The sequence below is a fragment of the Limanda limanda genome, chromosome 7 (genome assembly GCF_963576545.1).
Source record: "Limanda limanda chromosome 7, fLimLim1.1, whole genome shotgun sequence".
Lineage (NCBI taxonomy): Eukaryota > Metazoa > Chordata > Actinopteri > Pleuronectiformes > Pleuronectidae > Limanda > Limanda limanda.
The window spans coordinates 29414595-29434961 of NC_083642.1; the positions used below are offsets into that span (position 1 = coordinate 29414595).

Sequence of the window (20367 nt, forward strand, 5' to 3'; positions counted from 1 at the left end):
ACTAATAAAGAAAAAAACACTGATACTCTGCTGCTGCTGTGGATAATACACTGTGTGAGAGTGAGTATGATTGAAAGAAAGGAGCCTGAAATAAAGATAAAGATCCAATTCAAAGGTGGAGGCAAAAAAAACAACCTCTAAGAATTTGAGGGAACTTGTTGTAGTGTCTGTTCGTATTGTAATCATATCAAAAATTCAGATAGCTGTGTTGTCCCCAATCTATAGAATTTAACTGAATTAATATTCTATGCTCGTGTTTGTACTGGGATGGTTCAGTTCTGTCGGTTGATATGTGTGATACTGGACTCAGTTCAGCACAAACATCACAGAACAATAGGATCTATATCAGCTTATCAGACATCGCTGAACCCTTTGTTTCCACATCATCCTTCCATTCGCGTGCATCCATCACCCAGAATCGCACACCAGTGTCACGGCCGTATTTATTTATTTAGAGAATCCGGACCAATTACCTCACATCAGTGGATCCTAACCTCCACTCCGGGATATTATTTGGAAAGTTTCTTCATTTTTTTTAAGTGATCTCCAGTGTGCTCTGTGCGCCTGAAGGCACGGTCACGTTCACTGCATCGATTTGATGATACACGCACAGTGTTAGAAGATATTATTAAAAACTGTTAATGACTCGGCTCTGTAACAGCGCTCTTTAATGGAATCTGAAGGTAATTTGCTGTAATTTGTTTTATATATTTTTCTAATTAAAAGGTTTGTGTGGAACAGATATGTCGCGCGAGCACAACTAAAGCTGTTTTTAGGTAAATGATGAAGTGGATCAATAATCTGGCTTCAGTTCACCACTTTCCCGTATCCGTATCGTACGCACGGGTATAACCTCGGTATAGTTTTCAGGGTCACGGAGGCAGTCTTTTGGGTCCATACATTCACTTCTCCCTTTCCACTCCATCATTTGGTAAAAAACCCGAAGACTATGGAACTTTGCAGCTGTTGACGTTGGAGGGAGAGTTTGAGGTTCCACTGGAGATGAGTTCTGAGTTACATAATCACAGAATCGCCTGTATCTCAGCATATCCAGTGATTCATCTTTTCCGCGTCCATACAGTGATACTGGAGCTTTTTCACCTGCTGCAATGATAATGCCTTTTCCCACATTTTCCTGTGACTGGCTGGACACCTTAGCTTGTTCGAGAAAGCTAGTGTCATTCTTTATACTTTTGTGGTAGGGAGCCTTGTGTGCCTCCGTGACCCTGAAGACTATTTCAGCGGGGGTTATACCCCTGACAGGTACTACCAAGCCAGGCAGTTTTCAGGTTAGAGGCCAGTCTAAAAGCAGGAGTGTCATCAGCCATTGGCAGTGGGATGATTGGATGAAGATTGGGCCGATGTATTTGTCATACATATGAATGGTGTTTCTGCCTATGCAAATTATTAGGACATATTCGAATAATTGAGAGCTCATGTGCATATTAAAATTAATTTCAAAAGAAACATGTAATACAAAAAAAGTTACTTTTAATGTATACTTTTACCATGTAAATTTTTATTGTGGTAGGAGTAAAGGAAAAAATTAAGTTGGGTGTATTTTGGGCATATTCGATTAGTGTATAGCTAATTTGCATATTCAAATTCATTTTCAAAGAAACTTGTAACACAACAAATGTTACTTTTCATGGGTACTTTCATTGTGTAAAGTTTCATTTTGATAGGAGTAAAGGAAAAAAATAGCCCCATTGGGGTGTATTGTTGCCTGGCCTTATTGGCACACATTGATGAGAATTTAACATATTTCCTCAACTAGGATTTCTTAGGACTTTTAGTATGTTGTTATGGACACCTCATAGAAATGATTTTTGATTATGATTATTATTTTACAATTAGCTCGATTTTTGGGTGGAGTTACTTACCTTACCTTACCTGGACTATTTTTCAGAACTGAAAATTTACTTTGCCACTTTACATGACTCAACTTTGAAAGAGTTCGAGCAATGTGCAACAAACCAATCTGACACACTGTCCACACTTCAGACAAGAGTGGATCGTTTGACGACAACAAGGCAGCGTAGCTATAACAGACAGCCTAGGTGTCTTTTCTTCGGACATTACGAGTGTTCAGTTAAGGTCCACAACTCACTCCTTGGCATTCTTCCACATCTCAGTGGAGTGTAAGTAAGAAACAGTGGGCGTCTCGAGTGCACGTTGAACGGCCAAATTCCGACTGCGGGCAAAGCATTTCACGTGCAATAACTCCGTCAGTTTTTCCACTATTTCCTTCCATGTTTGTTTTGAATTGAGCCGTGTGTTGTTTTTGCCTATGCTGCCACCTATTGGCATTATTGTGCACTGCACCATAGGTGATGTTTCGTTTTCAAGACTGCCATCCCGGCATTAGATGCCGCATCGATACAGTAGCATCTGCATCGCTGCGTGCATCAGCAAGGAGGACGTCAGGTTATATTGCCATATCAAATTTTTGAGCACAGCCCTAGAAGGAACAGTATCAGTATCATGGGAATACTGGAGGGAAAATAAGGTTCAAGGCCCAAGGAATCCAGAATCAAGACTGGGAGAGCCACCAATACCATTTAACATGAGTTTTTTTTTTTTTTTTCAAATATGTTTATTGAGCTTTTTATATATTGACATAACAACAATAAAACAACACTCAGTACAACATTGGTCTACACAGTCTATACATACTTACAACTCACATTCACCCAATCAGTGCAATGGCAACGAGATAAAGATAAAGAGCCTAAGGCTAGCCAAGGACAACATTCGAGAGCACTGAAGCCACTGTAGAGCTGGAAAAGTTAAGATATGGAGTCCAAATGTTCATAAACTGTCCCTTTGAAGAGTGAAGCAGACAGGTCAGGTACTCAAGGGGAAAACATTCCATAATTATCTTGTGCCAGTTCGATTTAGTGGGGGGTTTGTCGCTTATCCAAGACAAAAAGATATTCTTCCTTGCTGCATATGTGAGGATATTATACAGTCTGGCAGCGCTGGCATCCAAAACAGTATCCTGACTGGTGTAACCCAGGATTAAAGAAAGAGGGTCCATGTGCAACACCACACCAAATATTTTTTCTAAATCTTGCAAAACACCCATCCAATATGCTTGTATTTTAGGACATGACCAGATACAATGAGTATAGGTGCCCACTGAGATTTTACACTTTAAACATGCAGGTGAGAGTTGAGAGTTCATTTTATGTCTTTTGTTAGGAGAGATTTGTAAACGGTGCACAATCTTAAATTGCAGCAATCTGGCACGGTTACACACAGATATTTTCTTTGTTTGAGACAATATCTTAGTCCACTTATCCCCATCAATATCTATACCAAGTTCACCTTGCAACTTCTGCATAACATCCTGTACATTTATCACATCAGTCTGGCTTAAGACATTGTAAAAACAAGTAATGGATTTCTTAGTTGGGCCAAGGAGGAGTAATTGTTCAACTGCAGATGTAGTGGCATCAATATTAAGAGTAGTTCCCCTGTTTATGAAGTCCCGGATCTGCAGGTATTTGTAAAAGTCATGTCTGGGAAGATTATACTTTTCTTGAAGTTGTGCAAATGATAACATGGATGCACCCTGAAATAAATCACGCATCCTTTTTATCCCTCGAGATGTCCAAGTGCTATATCCACCATCCACCACGCCTGGTAAGAAGTTAGGATTGCCCTGAATTGGAACAAACGTAGATGTTAGACCAGACCTCCCTTCAAGTTTTTTTGTAATAAACCATGCTTTTAAAGTATTGCAGATTATAGGGTTATTTTTACAATGGCTCCTGGCTGACTTTAAGTCCTTGAAGGCCAAAAGGCCTAACAGGGAGCCTGAGGTCTGTGACTTTTCTAAACTCAGCAGATCAGAGGTAGGGTCCTCCTTGACCCATTCTGCTATAAATCTCAAATGGGATGCCAGCTGATACAATCTGATGTTGGGAAGGTCTAGATCACCCTTCGAACTGGGAAGTTGTAGTTTCGCTACTTTTAGCCTGGGCTTTCTCTTGTTCCAAATGAAGTCACTCAGCCAGCCATTAAGCAGCTTCAGTACTTTGCCTGACAAGAGTAATGGGATCATCTGTATGGGGTATAACAATCTTGGCAAAATATTCATTTTAATAATAGAAACTCTACCAAGCAATGACAAGGGGAGTGGAGCCCATTTGTCCAGGTCCCTCTTTGTGGAGTCTAGGAGGGGGTTAAAATTGGCCCCATACATTCCATGAAATAAAGGTGTGATATGAATACCCAGGTAAACAAAACCTGTTATGGACCATTTAAATGGAAATGAGGGTAGTGTGTCAGTTCTATCTCTAAGACTTCCCATTGGCATAGCTAAAGATTTTGAGAAATAGATTTTGTAACCCGAAAAACATCCAAACAAAGTAATTACCTCAACTAGACGTGAAACAGAAGTCTCAGGCTCCAGCACATAAAGTAAAACGTCGTCCTCGTAAAGAGAAATTTTGTGTTGGATCCCACCCACATTTATACCAATTATGTCAGAATCTTGCCTTATAGCCTCAGCGAGAGGTTCTATTGCAAGGGCAAAAAGAGCGGGACTAAGAGGGCAGCCCTGACGTGTTGAGCGATGAAGTGGGAAGCTATCAGACCTATAGCCTTTAGTGATGACTGCGGCCATGGGATTTTTATATAATAATTTAACCCATCTAATAAAATTACCTCCCAAATTAAATTTATGCAAGATATTAAACAGGTATGACCATTCAACACGGTCGAAAGCTTTTTCTGCATCCAGTGAAATTACCATGCTATCAATTTCCTGTGTCTGATAAATATTGATAATATGAAGGAGCCTCCTAACATTGTAACTAGAACTTCTACCTTGATAAAGCCGGTCTGATCCTCTCTAATAAGAAAAGGTAGAACTTTCTCGAGACGTACTGCCAATATTTTAGATAGTATTTTGATGTCCTGATTCAGAAGAGCAATAGGCCTATATCCTGAACAGTCCTCAGGGGACTTTCCTTTTTTTTAAATTAAGGTGATATCAGCTTCTCTTAGTGACTGAGGGAGGCTACCAGTGATGAAAGAATGATCCAACATTTCCAAAAAGGGGTCTAAAAGCACATCCTGAAATTCTCGATTAAATTCACTGCTCAGGCCATCAGGCCCTGGTGCCTTACCTGACTGCAGGTCTTTAAGTGCTAACAGGGCCTCCTCCCTGGAGATGGGAGCGTTTAATTCACGTTTTTGAGAATCAGAGATGGTTGGAAGGGTTAATCTTCCTAAAAAGGATTCCATCCTATCCGAGACTCCCTGTGGTTGATCCGATTCATACAACCTAGTGTAAAATTGCCTGAAAGTGTTATTAATGTATTTGTTATCAAAGTGGCGGGTGCCATTCCCATCTAAAATTGAAGGAATAACTTGAGGGTCCCTTTTAATTTTGGTTAAATGAGATAAATACTTACTGGGCTTATCCCCATACTCATATAGCCTTTGCTTTGAGAAGAGGAGAGCAGTCTTAGCCTGTTGGGTTAGCAAAGTGTCTAGAGCAGCCTGTATTGCGCATTTCCTCTGCAACAGTAATGGGTCTGATGTTAAGCAAAGTGCACCTTTAATAGCTGCCAGTTCTTTTTCAAGTTTTAGTTGCTGTTCTAATTGTTTCTTCCTTTTCGAGGCCGAGTAGGCTATAATTAAACCCCTGACGTATGCTTTTGTAGTTTCCTATAGTAAGGATGGGTTGCTAGTAGATTGTGAATTAATAGAAAAGAATGTCCTAAATTCACTTTTCAGATGAGAGACAAATTTGTCCTCTTTCAGGAGACGCGTGTCGAATCTCCAGCGTTTACTTCTTGCAGATTATATGTCAAGAGACAATTCAAGGAGCACAATTGCATGATCACTAACCACAATATTGCCTATTGAGCAGGAAGACACAAATTGCATCACAGACTGGGGTACGAAAAAATAATCAATCCGTGTGTGGCATTTGTGAGGAGGGGAGTAAAAGGTGAATTCTCTATCAGACGGATGCAATACTCGCCATGTATCGATCAAGTTGATTTCCCCACAAGTCGATAAGAGGGCCATAGCCTGGTTTGACAGAGGAGAATTTCGTGGGGGATGTCTATCAAGTCGAGGATTAAGTAAACAATTAAAGTCACCTCCCACCAAGGCCAATGGCGAAGTTACTTCTGAAAATTCTGAGAATGCTTTAGTTAATAAGTCAGGAGAATAGTTAGGTGGGCAATAAAGATTCATAATAGTAATTTCTTTGCCATGTAAGACACCATTTATAATCACAAATCTTCCGTACTTATCTTTTATACACTTTTTTAATTGGAATGGTAGATTCTTGTGTATCAATATAACAACCCCTCTGCTATTGGTGGTAAAAGAGGAAAAGTACACCTGGCCAACCCAACTGTATTTAAGTTTAAGATGCTCTTTGTCCTCTAAGTGGGACTCCTGCAATAGAGCCACATCCACCCCCTCCCTTTTCAACAAAGAATAGACCTTTCTTCGCTTCACATTACCTTTTAGACCCCTTATATTCCATGAACAGAGTTTTAACTTATAAGGTGGCATCCTTCTATTGGTAAATGTAATTTAGGCAGTTTATCCAAACACGTCGACATGATACACTGAATGTGGAAGACCAGTACTGAGCATGAACTACAAGCAGTGTTGGGAAGGATACTTTCAAAACGTATTCCGTTACAGAATACAGAATACATGCCCAAAAATGTAATCTGTAACGTATTCCATTACATTAACTAATCTGAGTAACGTATTCTGAATACTTGGAATACTTCCGGTTTGTATTGCATTTTTTAAGTGTATGATTGCGGCGTTGTTATAGTCAGTGGAGAAGCAGCAGTTTAAACTCTCTCTCCAGCTGGATGTCCGGCTCCCATCCACTCCCACCTCTGTGCCGGCCCCACCGGAGGCTGAAGGACCCCCCCCCCCTGCGCCAAGGCTGCCTCGCGCCGTGCTACGATCGTTTCGGCGTCGAGTTTATTTTTTTTTGCGCTTGACGCGAGCGTATCGCTCCATGAAACACACTGAAAAATGATTTTAAACGATATTGATGACATTTTATATGATATAAATGATAAAGTATGCATCCCATAGTTTACATTCCCCTTCTGTTGTCCTGGAGTTTTAATTTTACCAATTTTACCGATCACATTATTAAATGCCCCCCTCTGCCCATCCACTACAGACACACAAGCAGTCATAAAGATAAAAAGAGAGGGGGGGGCGGAGAATACGTAATTTACCCTCGACACCCGACATTGAACGGAGAGAACAGCGGAGAAGTTCTTGAAGATGGATGAAATTAAATTGGGACGCGGTTGCAGTTAATGTTGGAGCAACAAGTGACTAAATGCTTTTATACTACTTGGTCAACGGGTGATATTATTAGCGCTGCCCGGCGCTTCAGCGTCCGGTGTGAACCCGGCGTGCCTCGCTGGTCTCCTGCAGAGCCATGACAGCGGAGCTCTGGAAGCGCAGGTCGGTCTTCTCTCACCAGGTGCTGGAAGGGCAGCTTGCGGATCAGCAGCTCCGTAGATTTCTGGTAGCGACGGAACTCTCTCAGAGCCTCGGTCCCGGGCCTGTAACGGTCCCGAGCGGGTAGCGGTGAGGCTCCTTCACGCCGCCGGGGGCCCGGGCGCTCTTACGGCAGCCCTGGTCTCCAGCTGCTTCCTGGGGGCTTTGCCGCCGGTGGATTTACGAGAGAGTGAATAAACTCGAGAAGTACCGTCATGTAATCCACTGATTTCAACAATGTAACTGTATTCTGAATACCATCTATTTAATCTGTAACTGTAACGGAATACAGTTACTCATAATTTGTATTCTAAATACGTAACGCCGTTACATGTATTCCGTTACTCCCCAACACTGACTACAAGTAACAAAAACAGAACACATGAAACTATAACAGCAAGAAACTATGCATGTAAAAAAAGGGAAATATTGAAAGAAAAGAAAATGAGTAATGGGGGTCCTTCCCCAGGTTGCAGGTGGATTGCTGTTCTGTAAGGCGCCTTCACTAGGGCCACTAGCACATAAACAGAAAAGAAATAAAGCAAGATAAGAAAAGATAAACAAAAGTTTTAAACTAATATAAGCCTCTAAATTTAAATCGTCATCTACTCTTAACTCAGCTGCACTTCCACTGAATGAATACTGGTGTATTATTAAGCAAGGGGGGCACCTCAATACATATCATGATGACGAGTAATCATTCACATGCATGTAAGATGTATCCTAACAGAGTATAATCACCAGTATACATGACCAAGTGTCCAAACTTAGCTCTCATATGGTCGGAGAATCCGTCATTCTCGACGTGCTGCACTGGCTGCAAAGGTCAGAGCCTCTGTCGGGGAGAGGAAGGTTTTCTTGGTGCCAGATACTTGTAGCTTTGCAGGGAAGAGCATGGAGTAATCAGCGCCGATCTGCCTGAGACGTTGTTTAGCTTCGTTAAACTCTTTCCGTTTACGAAGTACTGCGGCAGACAGGTCATGGTAGAAAGATATTTTCCTCTCCTCCAGAGTGATATCCCCCTCCGCTGCTTTTCTCCGCACTGCTGCCATCACTCTCTGCTTGTCCGGGAACGCGTGGAAGCGGATGATGACGGGGCGCAGCCGCTGATCGGACCCGGGCTTGGGCATTAGAGAGCGGTGAGCCCGCTCCAGCTTCACTCGGCCCCTTTTAGTATCCATGCCGAGAAAATCCGGTAGCCAGTGTTCAAAGAAGTCCAAAGCATCTCCCCCCTCGATATTCTCGGGCAGGTTGAAGATGCGGATATTTTTCCGCCGCCCTCTGTTTACCAGTTCGTCTATATGGTCGTGGAGGGATTCAACTTTTCTTTCCAAAGCTACTATACGCTCAGCGTGCGGCTCGTTAGCGGTCTCCAGCTGTAGCACCCGAGCCTCTGCTTCATCCAAGCGGTCACTAGCCCTCTTCAGCTCGGTGGTATGAGAGAGAACTGTTTTAGCCAAGGGCTCGAGTTTGTCGTTAATAGCCATCATCAGCTTATTGGTCATCACATCCAGCGCTTTAGCCAGTCCAGGTTCAAGTTCTGCCTCCTCGCCGTCTTCATCCTGCTCGCCGCCATGTTGGGCTAGCTCTGTAGCCGTGTTGTCAGTTGGCTGTCGCGACTTAGTCTTTCCCTTTGGCATTGTTTGGTGTTGTCTTGTCCAGAATTTTTCGAGAGTCATACTACTAAACTGGTATTATAAAAAGATGGTTTAGAGAGAATGCGAAATATACGTATGAAGGGTGTTGGCGGAGCTCCCGCAAACCCGACTGTCTCCTAGTCCATCATCACGTGACCTTAACATGAGTTTTAATCTTTATCACTTTGGAAAGAAATACTACAGAATGAAGATCCTTAAATGATTAACTCATTATATGAATTGGCCTCAATTATAAATCACTCAATATAACAGAGGTGTCCTTTAAAAACTTTTGTTCCACTGAGGTCAATCATCTTGTTAATAGCACTGCTGATTCACTATGAGTAACACTAGACTTATAGCACCTCTAAAAAAGAACCTTTTAAAGCATAGGAAATTAGCTCCTTGGTATAATTTAAACAATTTAAACAACCTTCACGAAAAACTAGAAAGGAAGTGGTGCTGCAACAATTATGCTAACATTCTCTTAGTCTGATAAGATATGTTATTTTTTTTAATGACTAACCGGAAGTACCAGTCACTTCCGGTTCCGGTAAACACGATTACGGCTGCGTGTCTCATTCCTCCGTGAAACTATGCAGAATATCGGTCCCTGGTTAATCAAACCCTTAATGATGGCAACATTAACAGTCTCCATAAAAACACTTTGTAACTGAGAACTTTGAAATTTCCTCTCAATATTAAATGTCCCCATCTGCCCCCCCACTACAAGCACACAGACAGAGAGAGAAGGAGAGGGGTGGGGGGGGGCTATGAGGACCATCATAATATACCCCCGAACCCCGATATTGAACGGGTTCCATACAACAACAAGGGGAGAATCGCGAGCTGACCCAGGCGGGTCCGGTGTGAACAGCCGGGCGGCTGCACGCTGGAGAATGGACGCTGCGCGGCCGCTACACTGTGTGGTGACGCTGCTCGTCGGATTCGAAGAGTCGATCAGACGGGGCTGCCCTCCCTCTGCCATTTTCCACTCGCCCTGTTTTTTAAATACCTCCGGTCCCCACGCACACAACTCGCCTCCTTCACTTCACAGCTGCTTGAGAGTGAGTGCCAGTCAGCGGGGCCGCTCTGAATGCTCCGGGGGAGGGACTGAATTGCGCACGCTTTAGAAAAAAATGCCAAATAATAGTTTCAACTCGATTATAGTAGTTTGGAGTTCGTTTGACCGTTATAATTACGATTATATTTCGATTAATTGAGCAGCCCTAGTACTCAGTATTAGTTTTTCCACTTAACAAAATATCTGTAAGAAAAATGCTTCACAAAATGTTAAACACATGCAGCAAAAATACATAAATCTCTCAAACTCCAAAACTTTTGGTCAAACTAATATATTATTTAAGTCAATTATTACGCTTTTGTACATTGTTCAAAGAGCAAAGAGTTACCTCCTTTTAGAGCTAGAGAACCTTAACTGAGATAAGAGATTGATACTTTTGCAAGAAACTTGTTTTGAAAGAGGGTGCAAAGAAGGTGCTGATGAAAATCATGTGGATCCAGTTTCATTAGTTGTGTGTCATTGTTGAGAAAAACGAATGATGCATACTATAATGCAGTGGTTCTCAAATGGGGGTACGCGTACCCCTGGGGGTACTTGAAGGTACTCCAGGGGGTACGTGAGATTTTTTCAAAATATATTTAAAATTACCATCCATCCAAAATCCTTTAAAAATGGTTATTTAATAATTATTCAATCAAATATAAGTGTAAGTTAATCAACTGAATTTTATAGTCAGTAGGATATTCAATTTCATTATCCTAAATACCCCGAGTCTCCCCCATACCGATGGTTTGACCCAACCTGGCACACGCCACCTGTCATCACCTGTCATCACCTGCCATCAGTGACGCATTGAAAACCCAAACAATGGAGTCGTGGTTGAAACGTCGCAGCAATGCCGCTGAAAACACGGAGGGACAAGTGCCAAAGAAGGCGAAACCAGAGCCGGCAAAATTTCGTCAATATTCAGAAGAGTATGTTTCACTGTGTCATACGCATTGGCGTCCAAGAAAATGAGCCCTGAGTTACATGAAGTTTTGAACGACAGCATCAAAGTGATCAACTTCATAAAGTCAAGGCCACGTAATGCACGCCTGTTTCGCCGCCTCTGTGAAAACATGGGAGCTGAACACACACAACTGCTGCTGCACACAGAAGTGCGCTGGCTTTCTCGAGGGAGAATACTCAACCGGCTGTTGGAATTGCGATCTGAAGTACACACTTTTCTGATCGAGCACAGATCTCCCCATGCCAACTTGTTCCAGGACACAGACTGGCTTGCAAAGCTGTGCTATCTGGCGGATATTTTCAGCAAACTGAACGAACTGAATTTGTCTCTGCAGGGCAATGACACCAGCATTTTAAACCTTTATGACAAGGTGGGTGGCTTCCTGAAGAAAGCAGAGCTGTGGAGAAGGGCCTCTGCACCGGGGGATTTCACCTGCTTTCCACAGGTGGATCATTTTCTGTCTAGTGAGGATGTGGACAGAGCTCCAGTCAAGTCAGTCATAATGGGACATTTGACCAACTTGATTCAGGATTTTCATTCCTACTTCCCTGACATGGAGGAGAAATCTGCACAGCTGGATTGGGTGAGAAACCCATTTTTCTTGTCCGAAGGAAACGGGAGCAAACTGCCAGTCACATATCAGGAAAAACTCCTGGAAGTTTCATCTGACCGTGGCCTCCAGATGAAATTTGCCACATCCACACTTGCACAGTTTTGGGTCTGTGTGAAGCAGGAGTACCCTGACCTTGGACAGACAGCTTTGGAGCAGCTACTACCCTTTGCCTCCACATATTTATGTGAGACCTCCTTCTCTGCAATGACTGTTATCAAAACAAAGCAGAGAAACAGACTGTGCCTGGAGAAGAGCTTGATCACAGCAGTTGCTTCCCTGCCACCAAGACTGAAAAAGATCCTCAGTGAAGCACAAGCACAAGTGTCTCACTGAAATGTAAGTTGATAATTCTTATGTGCACAAATCTCTATTTATAATTGAGATAATTATTTTTTTTTTGTGAAGTGTATATAATTAAGTTCAGTTTGAGAACATGTCTTTGTTATGATCCTGAAAGAGAGCACTTTTAGTTGATAATTCTTTTTATGTGCACAAATCTCTATTTATAATTGAGATAATTATTTCTTTTTTGTGAAGTGTATATAATTAAGTTCAGTTTGAGAACATGTCTTTGTTATGATCCTGAAAGAGGGCACTTTAAGTTGATAATTCTTTTTATGTGCACAAATCTCTATTTATAATTGAGATAATTATTTATTTTTTGTGAAGTGTATATAATTAGGTTCAGTTCGAGAACATGTCTTTGTTATGACCCTGAAAGAGGGCACTTTAAGTTGATAATTCTTTTTATGTGCACAAATCTCTATTTATAATTGAGATAATTATTTAGTTATGTTTTTTAGTTAAGTCTTTGGTTATTTTTTATATATTTTTATTTCCAAATTGTTCAAGAGAGACCACTACAAATGAGCAATGTTATGCACTTTGATGAAGTTGTAATTTGAAAGTGTCTAGTTACAAAGTTGAATAAATCAGACACTAACGGCACAGCACTGTGTTATACACTTTTTTTCAACCAAAAATGCGCTGGTCAAAGGTCAAAGGTCAATTTATTGTCATAGGGGGTACTCGGCTGAAATTTTTTTCCAAAGGGGGTACATCTCTGAAAAAAGGTTGAGAACCACTGCTATAATGCACCTCACTTGATCTAATGTTTTTGCATTTCATCCTGAAGGTTAACTTTCCCTTGTGGTTGCAATTGAAATTATTGCTAGAAATGAGTACATACTTAGCATAACAGCTTTTACGAGACTTTTTCAAATCATTATTAGTGAGTCTTTTGTGGCTCAGGAGAAAGAGGGGATCGCTAACATACCAGAAGGAAGAAGTGTCCTTTAGCGAGATGCAGAACTGAATGATGGCTGTGCAAACAGCGTATATGATTGATGTATGAAAGAGAAATGCTGCACAAATGCAATGAATGAATGTGTATGAATGGTTGAATGGAATAACTGAAAAACTTTACTTTTATGTATGAATAAAATTATGAATTACTTTTGTGAGTGTTCTCGGATTCACTTCTCACTGTCTATTTCTCCTCTCGTCTGCTCCTGACTTGGTGAGTGAGATACACACATGGTCAGAATTCTAATCAGAATTCACAGATTTGATTGGCATCACGTGAGATGATTTACAATGCATGCAATTGGTCTGTGAGTTACCTGTGCTGCTAAACCAGTGCCGTAAAGCGGAGGTCTTCAACAGGGGGTCAGCTAAATTTTTGGTTGATTAGACAATTCTTCATATGTATGAAATTTAAAAAAAAATCTTTAAATACACATTAACATGAATTAACATTTCAGCAAACGGATAAATAGAGGCAGAAAACGTTATCTTTCAGTCAGCAATACACACACTGCAGCTCCTATACCTTGCACATGTTTAAAATAAAAACATGAATATATGAACCTGTTTATTATTTGAACAGACAACAAGTGAAAGCTAACTACTTGAGGTGATTTCTGACCTAAGACAGTGCAATGTCTCTCTCTGTTCCTCCTAGTCTCAGAAGTGAGGAATTGTCAACCTGTCAATGTGTTTCGCTAATCATTTTTCTTTCTAAAAAATGATTTTCCCTCAGAGACTCTGTCTTTGGTTTCTTGCACAATAACAGGGTAGCTATGTTTATACATGGCACCATGGCCAGTTTAATATAAAACACAATTGTATACAATATATATATTAGGAGGTCCCTGCTCCATCTCTCCATCAGTTTGGGGGTCCTTGGCCTGAAAAAGAAGACCCCTGCCATAAAGGCTGAAAAGCTGTGCTGGTTAAGAGATGCTCTGTAAAAATGTGACAATTCTCAATGATTTATTGATTAAAGATCGGGGTCAAGACGAGAAGGTTTCTGGGTCAGGATCTAGACAGTCGCCACTCCCCCTCTGCATGCAATTAAACGCGTATGTCATTTCGTTTTGTAAAAACCAAATTATGTTGTGCACAGAGTACACAGATATGTAATTGACACATCAATGTGTCAGGAGGGGATGAGTGAATCAATGTGCTTTGTGCAGATATACTACAGATTAAGATTTTACCCATTTGAAAAATCTTTGTGTTGGTCATTGTTAATATTTTTGTGGTTGCCACAAACAAATCAACGTATAGGCACTGAAAAGTGTTGAAATGTTTTTGGTTTATGGTGAAACTGTAGCAGTTCGAAGGACATCAACTGAGTAGGTGGCCCTTAATATAAAGACCAGAACATATTTGTGTTTGCACTGCTAAAAGAATGTAGGCAGCATTAGCCAAACATGGCTTTCCTGAACCAGCAACGGAGGCCAGAAAGTTGTGTAACCTACTAAAATTTAATATAATGCAACGTATTTCTCATTCTAAATTTAAAGAGACTTTAAAGGTGATATGTAAAATTCTTGGCAATCAACAAAGCCATGAAGATTCATTAGTCACACATACCACCCGATTAAATCCATAAGAAAAATGCTTTTTGTCACATATATTCTAGAATATTAATTTGTAATATGATTGTCATGTAATTGCATGTAAAATAAGTCTCAACAATGAGGATGCTTGAAATATAGTGTACACATGCACGTCTGAAAGTAACTCGTTACAAAAATGTTAATGGGTCTGTATTTATAAATAGCTTTTCAGTTATTCCATTCAACCATTCATACACATTTATACATTGCATGTGTGCAGCATTTCTCTTTCATACATCAATCATATACGCTGTTTGCACAGCCATCATTCAGTTCTGCATCTCGCTAAAGGACACTTCTACCTTCTGGTATGTTAGCGATCCCCTCTTTCTCCTGAGCCACAAAAATCTCACTAATAACGATTTGAAAAAGTCTCCTAAAAGCTGTTATGCTAAGTATTTACTTATTTCTAGCAATAATTTCAATTGCAACCACAAGGGAAAGTTAACCTTCAGGATGAAATGCAAAAACATTCGATCAAGTGAGGTGTATTATAGTATGCAGCCTGATTAATTTTGTTTCCAATAATTACAGTTTTAGTGAGTTGGATGAATACTGTGTTCAACAGTCTGTCTACAGTGTTGAAAAGAAACCTGGGGTTGTTTTTATTTTCCTCTATTACTGCAGAGAAGTTGGCAGCTCTGGCATTGTAGAGGGCCTTCTTATATATTTTAAGACTGTCTTATCAGACTAAGAGAATGTTAGCATAATTGTTGCAGCACCACTTCCTTTCTAGTTTTTCTTGAAGGTTGTTTAAATTGTTTAAATTATACCAAGGAGCTAATTTCCTATGCTTTACAAGGTTCTTTTTTAGAGGTGCTATAGAGTATAGTGTTACTCGTAGTGAATCAGCAGTGCTATTAACAAGATGATTGACCTCAGAAACATCACCTATGGTGCAGTGCACAATAATGCCAATAGGTGGCAGCATAGGCAAAAACAACACACGGCTCAATTCAAAACACACATGGAAGGAAACAGTGGAAAAACTGACGGAGTTATTGCACATGAAATGCCTTGCCCGCAGTCTGAATTTGGCCGCTAAGTGCACCCAAGACGCCCACTGTTTCTGACTTACTCTCCAATGAGGTGTGGAAGAATGCCAAGGAGTGAGTTGTGGACCTTAACTGAAGCGGACCTGGTCTGTGCTGAAGATGTGGCTAAAGAAGCCGCCAAATGTTGCAACACTCGCAATGTCCGAAGAAAAGACACCTACACTATCTGTTATAGCTACGCTGTGTTATGCCGAGCTGTGCAACTGCGTTCATGTCCAAGCAACAAACTCTGCACTTACGAGGGACATTAAAAACACCGTATCAGGGGATTTTGGGAAGAGATACGTGAGCGACAGATCCTTTCTGTGCATCGCCTTTGGATTAGAAAGATAATTATTTATATTTTACTTTTAAAAGAAATGGTAATTGCGGAGCACATTGTGTAGCAGGGTGGAACATGAAATACAGAATATGTGGCCCTGAGGAGAACACAGTAGACATTCTGAGGAAATTATCATTATAAAATAAACATCAGTAAAGACACGTTTCCTTACCAGTTCTTCTGGTGTCTGTGTATCTCCTCCTCTGCAGCAACATCGGCGACAAACACTGTTTCCACAACACGCCATCTTGTTTGTTGTGCATGGTGCGTTCAGGGTGTCCCAGTTTAACTGGCGATCATGGCAACTGGCGATATGTTTACTTTATTCCAGATGTTGATGGTCGGTTGTAGTGCTGGTCGCAGATTCGTCATTTTCACAAAGTGCATGTGTGTGAAGTTCAGTGATCTAATGAAGGTCTCGCTGAATTAAAAATCCTACAAAAACCCTTCCCAAGTTCATGTGTCCGTGTCAGAATCACGTTGAGACAGCAATATAAATTAAATGGTTAAAAATAAAGAAAATAGTACAAATATCTTGATCGGGACTGGAAACAGCGAGCCCTAGCACTAATAACTTCTGGCCTGATGACGATCTCGTTACGCCACGGAGTCGCTGAAATTTCCATCGCGCAATAGATAAATGTCTCGTTTCTTGCTTTGTCAGCTGTATAACAACATATGTGCCCTAAGGTAACGCTCATGTCATCTGGTGATAGTCCCAACACAGAATAAACGCATATACTTAATACCAGGCTTCACAATCTGATGCTCCTCTTCATAGGAGACACAGGGAGTTCTGAAGAACACACACGCGCGACCAGCTCCACGCCAAGTGCTTGTGTTTGACGCTGGTGATCATTACAACGCGCACACACCAGACAAGTGTCAGATGTAAACATCGCCTCACAACAACAAGGCGGAAGCTCCAGCGGTGTTTTTATGAGTAAAGTTGGTGAACGTGCTTCTAATGGACAGGGGAAGCTTCATGTGCCCTCCTGTCGCTGCTGGTTAAGGTCAGCAGACGTGATTTTAAAACACATGTGTAACGAGGCAAATCTGGAAAACGAACTTAGCGTCCTCATTGTTGAACAACGTGTTGGTCACCTTTATGTTCCGCTGACTGTGAAGCCTGTGCACATCTTACCATGAGTTATTGTGTCAGGGAACATGCCCAGGTTAACTTGTGACAGTCACAATTTCCCCCAAAACTCGGAGTTATCATTCATACTTCACACATTTGGACACCGCTACGCCCGTGTGCCGACCATCATGAAAAACTGCTATTTCCTGCGCTCAGACAAAGCAAAAGCCACAAATAGTTTGCCTGCTTACAATGAGTGGGCTTTTCATGTGCTCGTTGATATCATGGTTGGTTTGCACTTTATTTTTAATGATGATGTTTCATGAAGCGTCCACAATTGCTTGTATCACCACACCACATTGTTTGTGAAAATACAACAAAATATAAATAGTTTTATTATTATTATTATTTATCACTATTATAATTTGCCAGAGTTGTCACAATTACACTGGGAACTGTATTTACTCCGACTGACACAGCACCAACAAAGCACGCAGCCATCTCTCAGAAGAGAAGAAATACACAACACGTTGTTCAACAATGAGGACGCTAAGTTCATTTTCCAGATTTGCCTCGTTACACATGTGTTTTAAAATCACGTCTGCTGACTTTAACCAGCAGCGACAGGAGGACACGTGAAGCTTCACCCGTCCATTAGAAGCACGTTCACGGGTTAATATGTCCGTGTCATCATCTTGTGGCAACATAAATCAAATGGTTAAAAAAAAAGAAAATAGTACAAAAATCTGGAACTAGATTCTAAACAACTAGCAGAAGCACTATTTGCTTCTGGCCTGATGACGATCTCATTACGTCACCGAGCAGCTGAGATCTTGATCGCGCGTCAGATAAATCTCTCGTTCTTTGCTTTGTCAGCTGTATAACACCAGATGTTCTTTAAGGTAACGCCCACGGTATCTGGTGATAGTTCAAGCACAGAATAAACGCTGCATATTCAATATCAGTCTTTACAAAGTGATGCTTATCATTCATAGGAGACACAGGGAGTTATAAAGAATACACACGCGTGACCAGCTCCACTCAAAGTGCGTTTGTTTGACGCTAGGGATCATTACAATTCGCACACACCAAACAAGTGTCACATGAAAACATCCCTTCACATCAACAAGGCGGAAGCTCGTGCGGTGTTGTTGTGAGTAAAGTTGGTGAACGTGCTTATAATGGACGTGTAAAGCTTCACGTCTCCCCCTGTCGCTGCTGGTTAAAGTCAGTATTTCCCACAACATTTGAACGCAACCTCTCCTAAATGACGGGTGGCACCTAACGTTAATGGTGCATTACCGCCACCTACTTTGCTGGAGTGTGGGTCAGAGTATTTGATCTGCGGACATGCATAAATAAATAAACAAACAAAAAACATCAAATAAATAAAAATTTAAAAAATAAAATTACAACCCTAACTCAAACTTAGATTCTCTTCATTAAAGCATTTTCTTTTAAAAACTCAAACAATACTTTATAGTTTTCCTCTGCAAAATTAAATAAATTCTTCATTTAACTCTTCCACCCCACATTTCCTCAGCTCCTTTTGTAGTTTTACTCTCTGTGTTATATTTCTAGCAGTGACAGATGACATGCTCTACAGTTGCTTCCGCTGAACCACATTCACATTGTCCTGATGGATATTTCCATATTAAGTGCATTGATTTATTTAGTCCTGTGTGTCCTATCCTTAGCCCTGATATAAACGTTTGTTCTATAGTGTTTTCCCCATTGTTTTCATTCCTCCTACTTTTTGCTTTAATTGATAAAGATGTCATCCTTTGCCTCCCTCATCTCATTGTTTTTGCCAGTAAGTCATGAGGCTACTCCTTATTATTTTTTTGGCTTCGTCCTTACTGAATGTTATCTCCATAATTCCTGTTTTAATGATTGTATGGCGAGTGAGAAACGTGCACACCTCTCACACTTCTCCGTCCTCCAGTGGAGAGGAGGGGGGGTCGCTCAGCTTTGTCTGGCCCCCCCCGAGAGTCTATTGAAAGTCACCCCCTGAACCAAGCTTTTGTCGTGATGCTCCGACACACGGCATCCCCTCTCTCCCTCTGGTCACAGTGGATGACCAGGGGCACGAGAGAGTGCTCTCAAAGGTTTCAGAGTCTCATCAGAGAAGCAGAGGTAGTGAGCCAAGGGCGCGAAGAAATTATTCAAAGTGTCTGATGAGTGAAATGTGTCAGTAACATGTCAGAGCGCCTTCCTGTGGACGAGAACCAGGGCTGCGGGAGAGCTCTGAAGTTTGTCTAAGGGTCAGATGAGTGAAATAATTGTCAGAACCATGTCAAAGCGCCCTCCTGTTTATTGAGAAGGAGGGCTGCGAGAGGACTCTGAAATGTGTCAGAGTGTCAGATGAATGAAATTATTCGAAGTGTCATCAGAGAATCAGGGGCGCGAGAGAGTGCTCTGTATTATTCTGAGTGTCAGATGAGTGAAATTAGAGTAAGTGTCAGATGAGTGAAAAATATTCTAAGTGTCATAAACATGTTAGAGTGCGCTCCTATGGACGAGACACAGGGCTACGATAGAGCTCTGAAATGTGTCTAAGTTTCAAATGGTGTACCAGGGGCGCGAGGGTCTTTAAAACACTGAAAGTGCCAACAAGTGTCCCACCTGCGTTAGCTCTGCACGGTCCCCGCGGACCGAGACCTAGCGCAGGAGCCCCGTGCGTGAGCACCCGGGCCTGGCGATCCTGTTCAATCCGTGTTTGAGCAGCGCGCCCGACGACGGCCATTAATTTCCAATGGAGCAGCCTTATCCAGCCTTACGAGCCGAGTGCCAATAGTGAGCTCAGTCACTCAGGCAGTGAAGATTGTCTGGAGGTCCTGGAGCTCACTCACTCAGGCACTCACGGTGCTCTCTCACTCACTCAGGCACTCATTGTGCTCAAGTGGAGAGGAGGGGGTAAAGGCCGGTGCATGCTTCTGCAACTGCGGCTTTTCACGTAGTTGTGTCGATGGACTCGTTTTGATTTATGGTTCTCTAAGGGTTGCGCGTGTTGCAAAGCAATTCACTGCCAGAAAACTATGGGGAGTAACGTTTTTTGTCGAAGACGACCTTAGAGACGCCTTCTTTTTGTGTGGCAGTCGTCGTCGACTGTTTATTTACATCACCACTGCTGCTCCTCATAGCCTTTTTCTGGCGGACAAATTTGCCCCATATCTTCAGTTATACAAGTGGTCATACTTTCGGATCT

General features: G+C 41.6%; 1 protein-coding gene across 1 annotated transcript in view; it reads right to left on the reverse strand.

Annotated features, from left to right (window-relative positions):
• clcn6 (chloride channel 6) overlaps positions 1-16373 on the reverse strand; it is a 62757-nt gene extending 46384 nt beyond the window's left edge. The window contains exon 1 of the mRNA XM_061074232.1: positions 16251-16373. Within this exon, the coding sequence (XP_060930215.1) occupies positions 16251-16325 (75 nt within the window). The 5' untranslated portion in view covers positions 16326-16373. The remainder of the gene's footprint in view (positions 1-16250) is intronic.
• Between the last annotated feature and the right edge of the window lie 3994 nt (positions 16374-20367).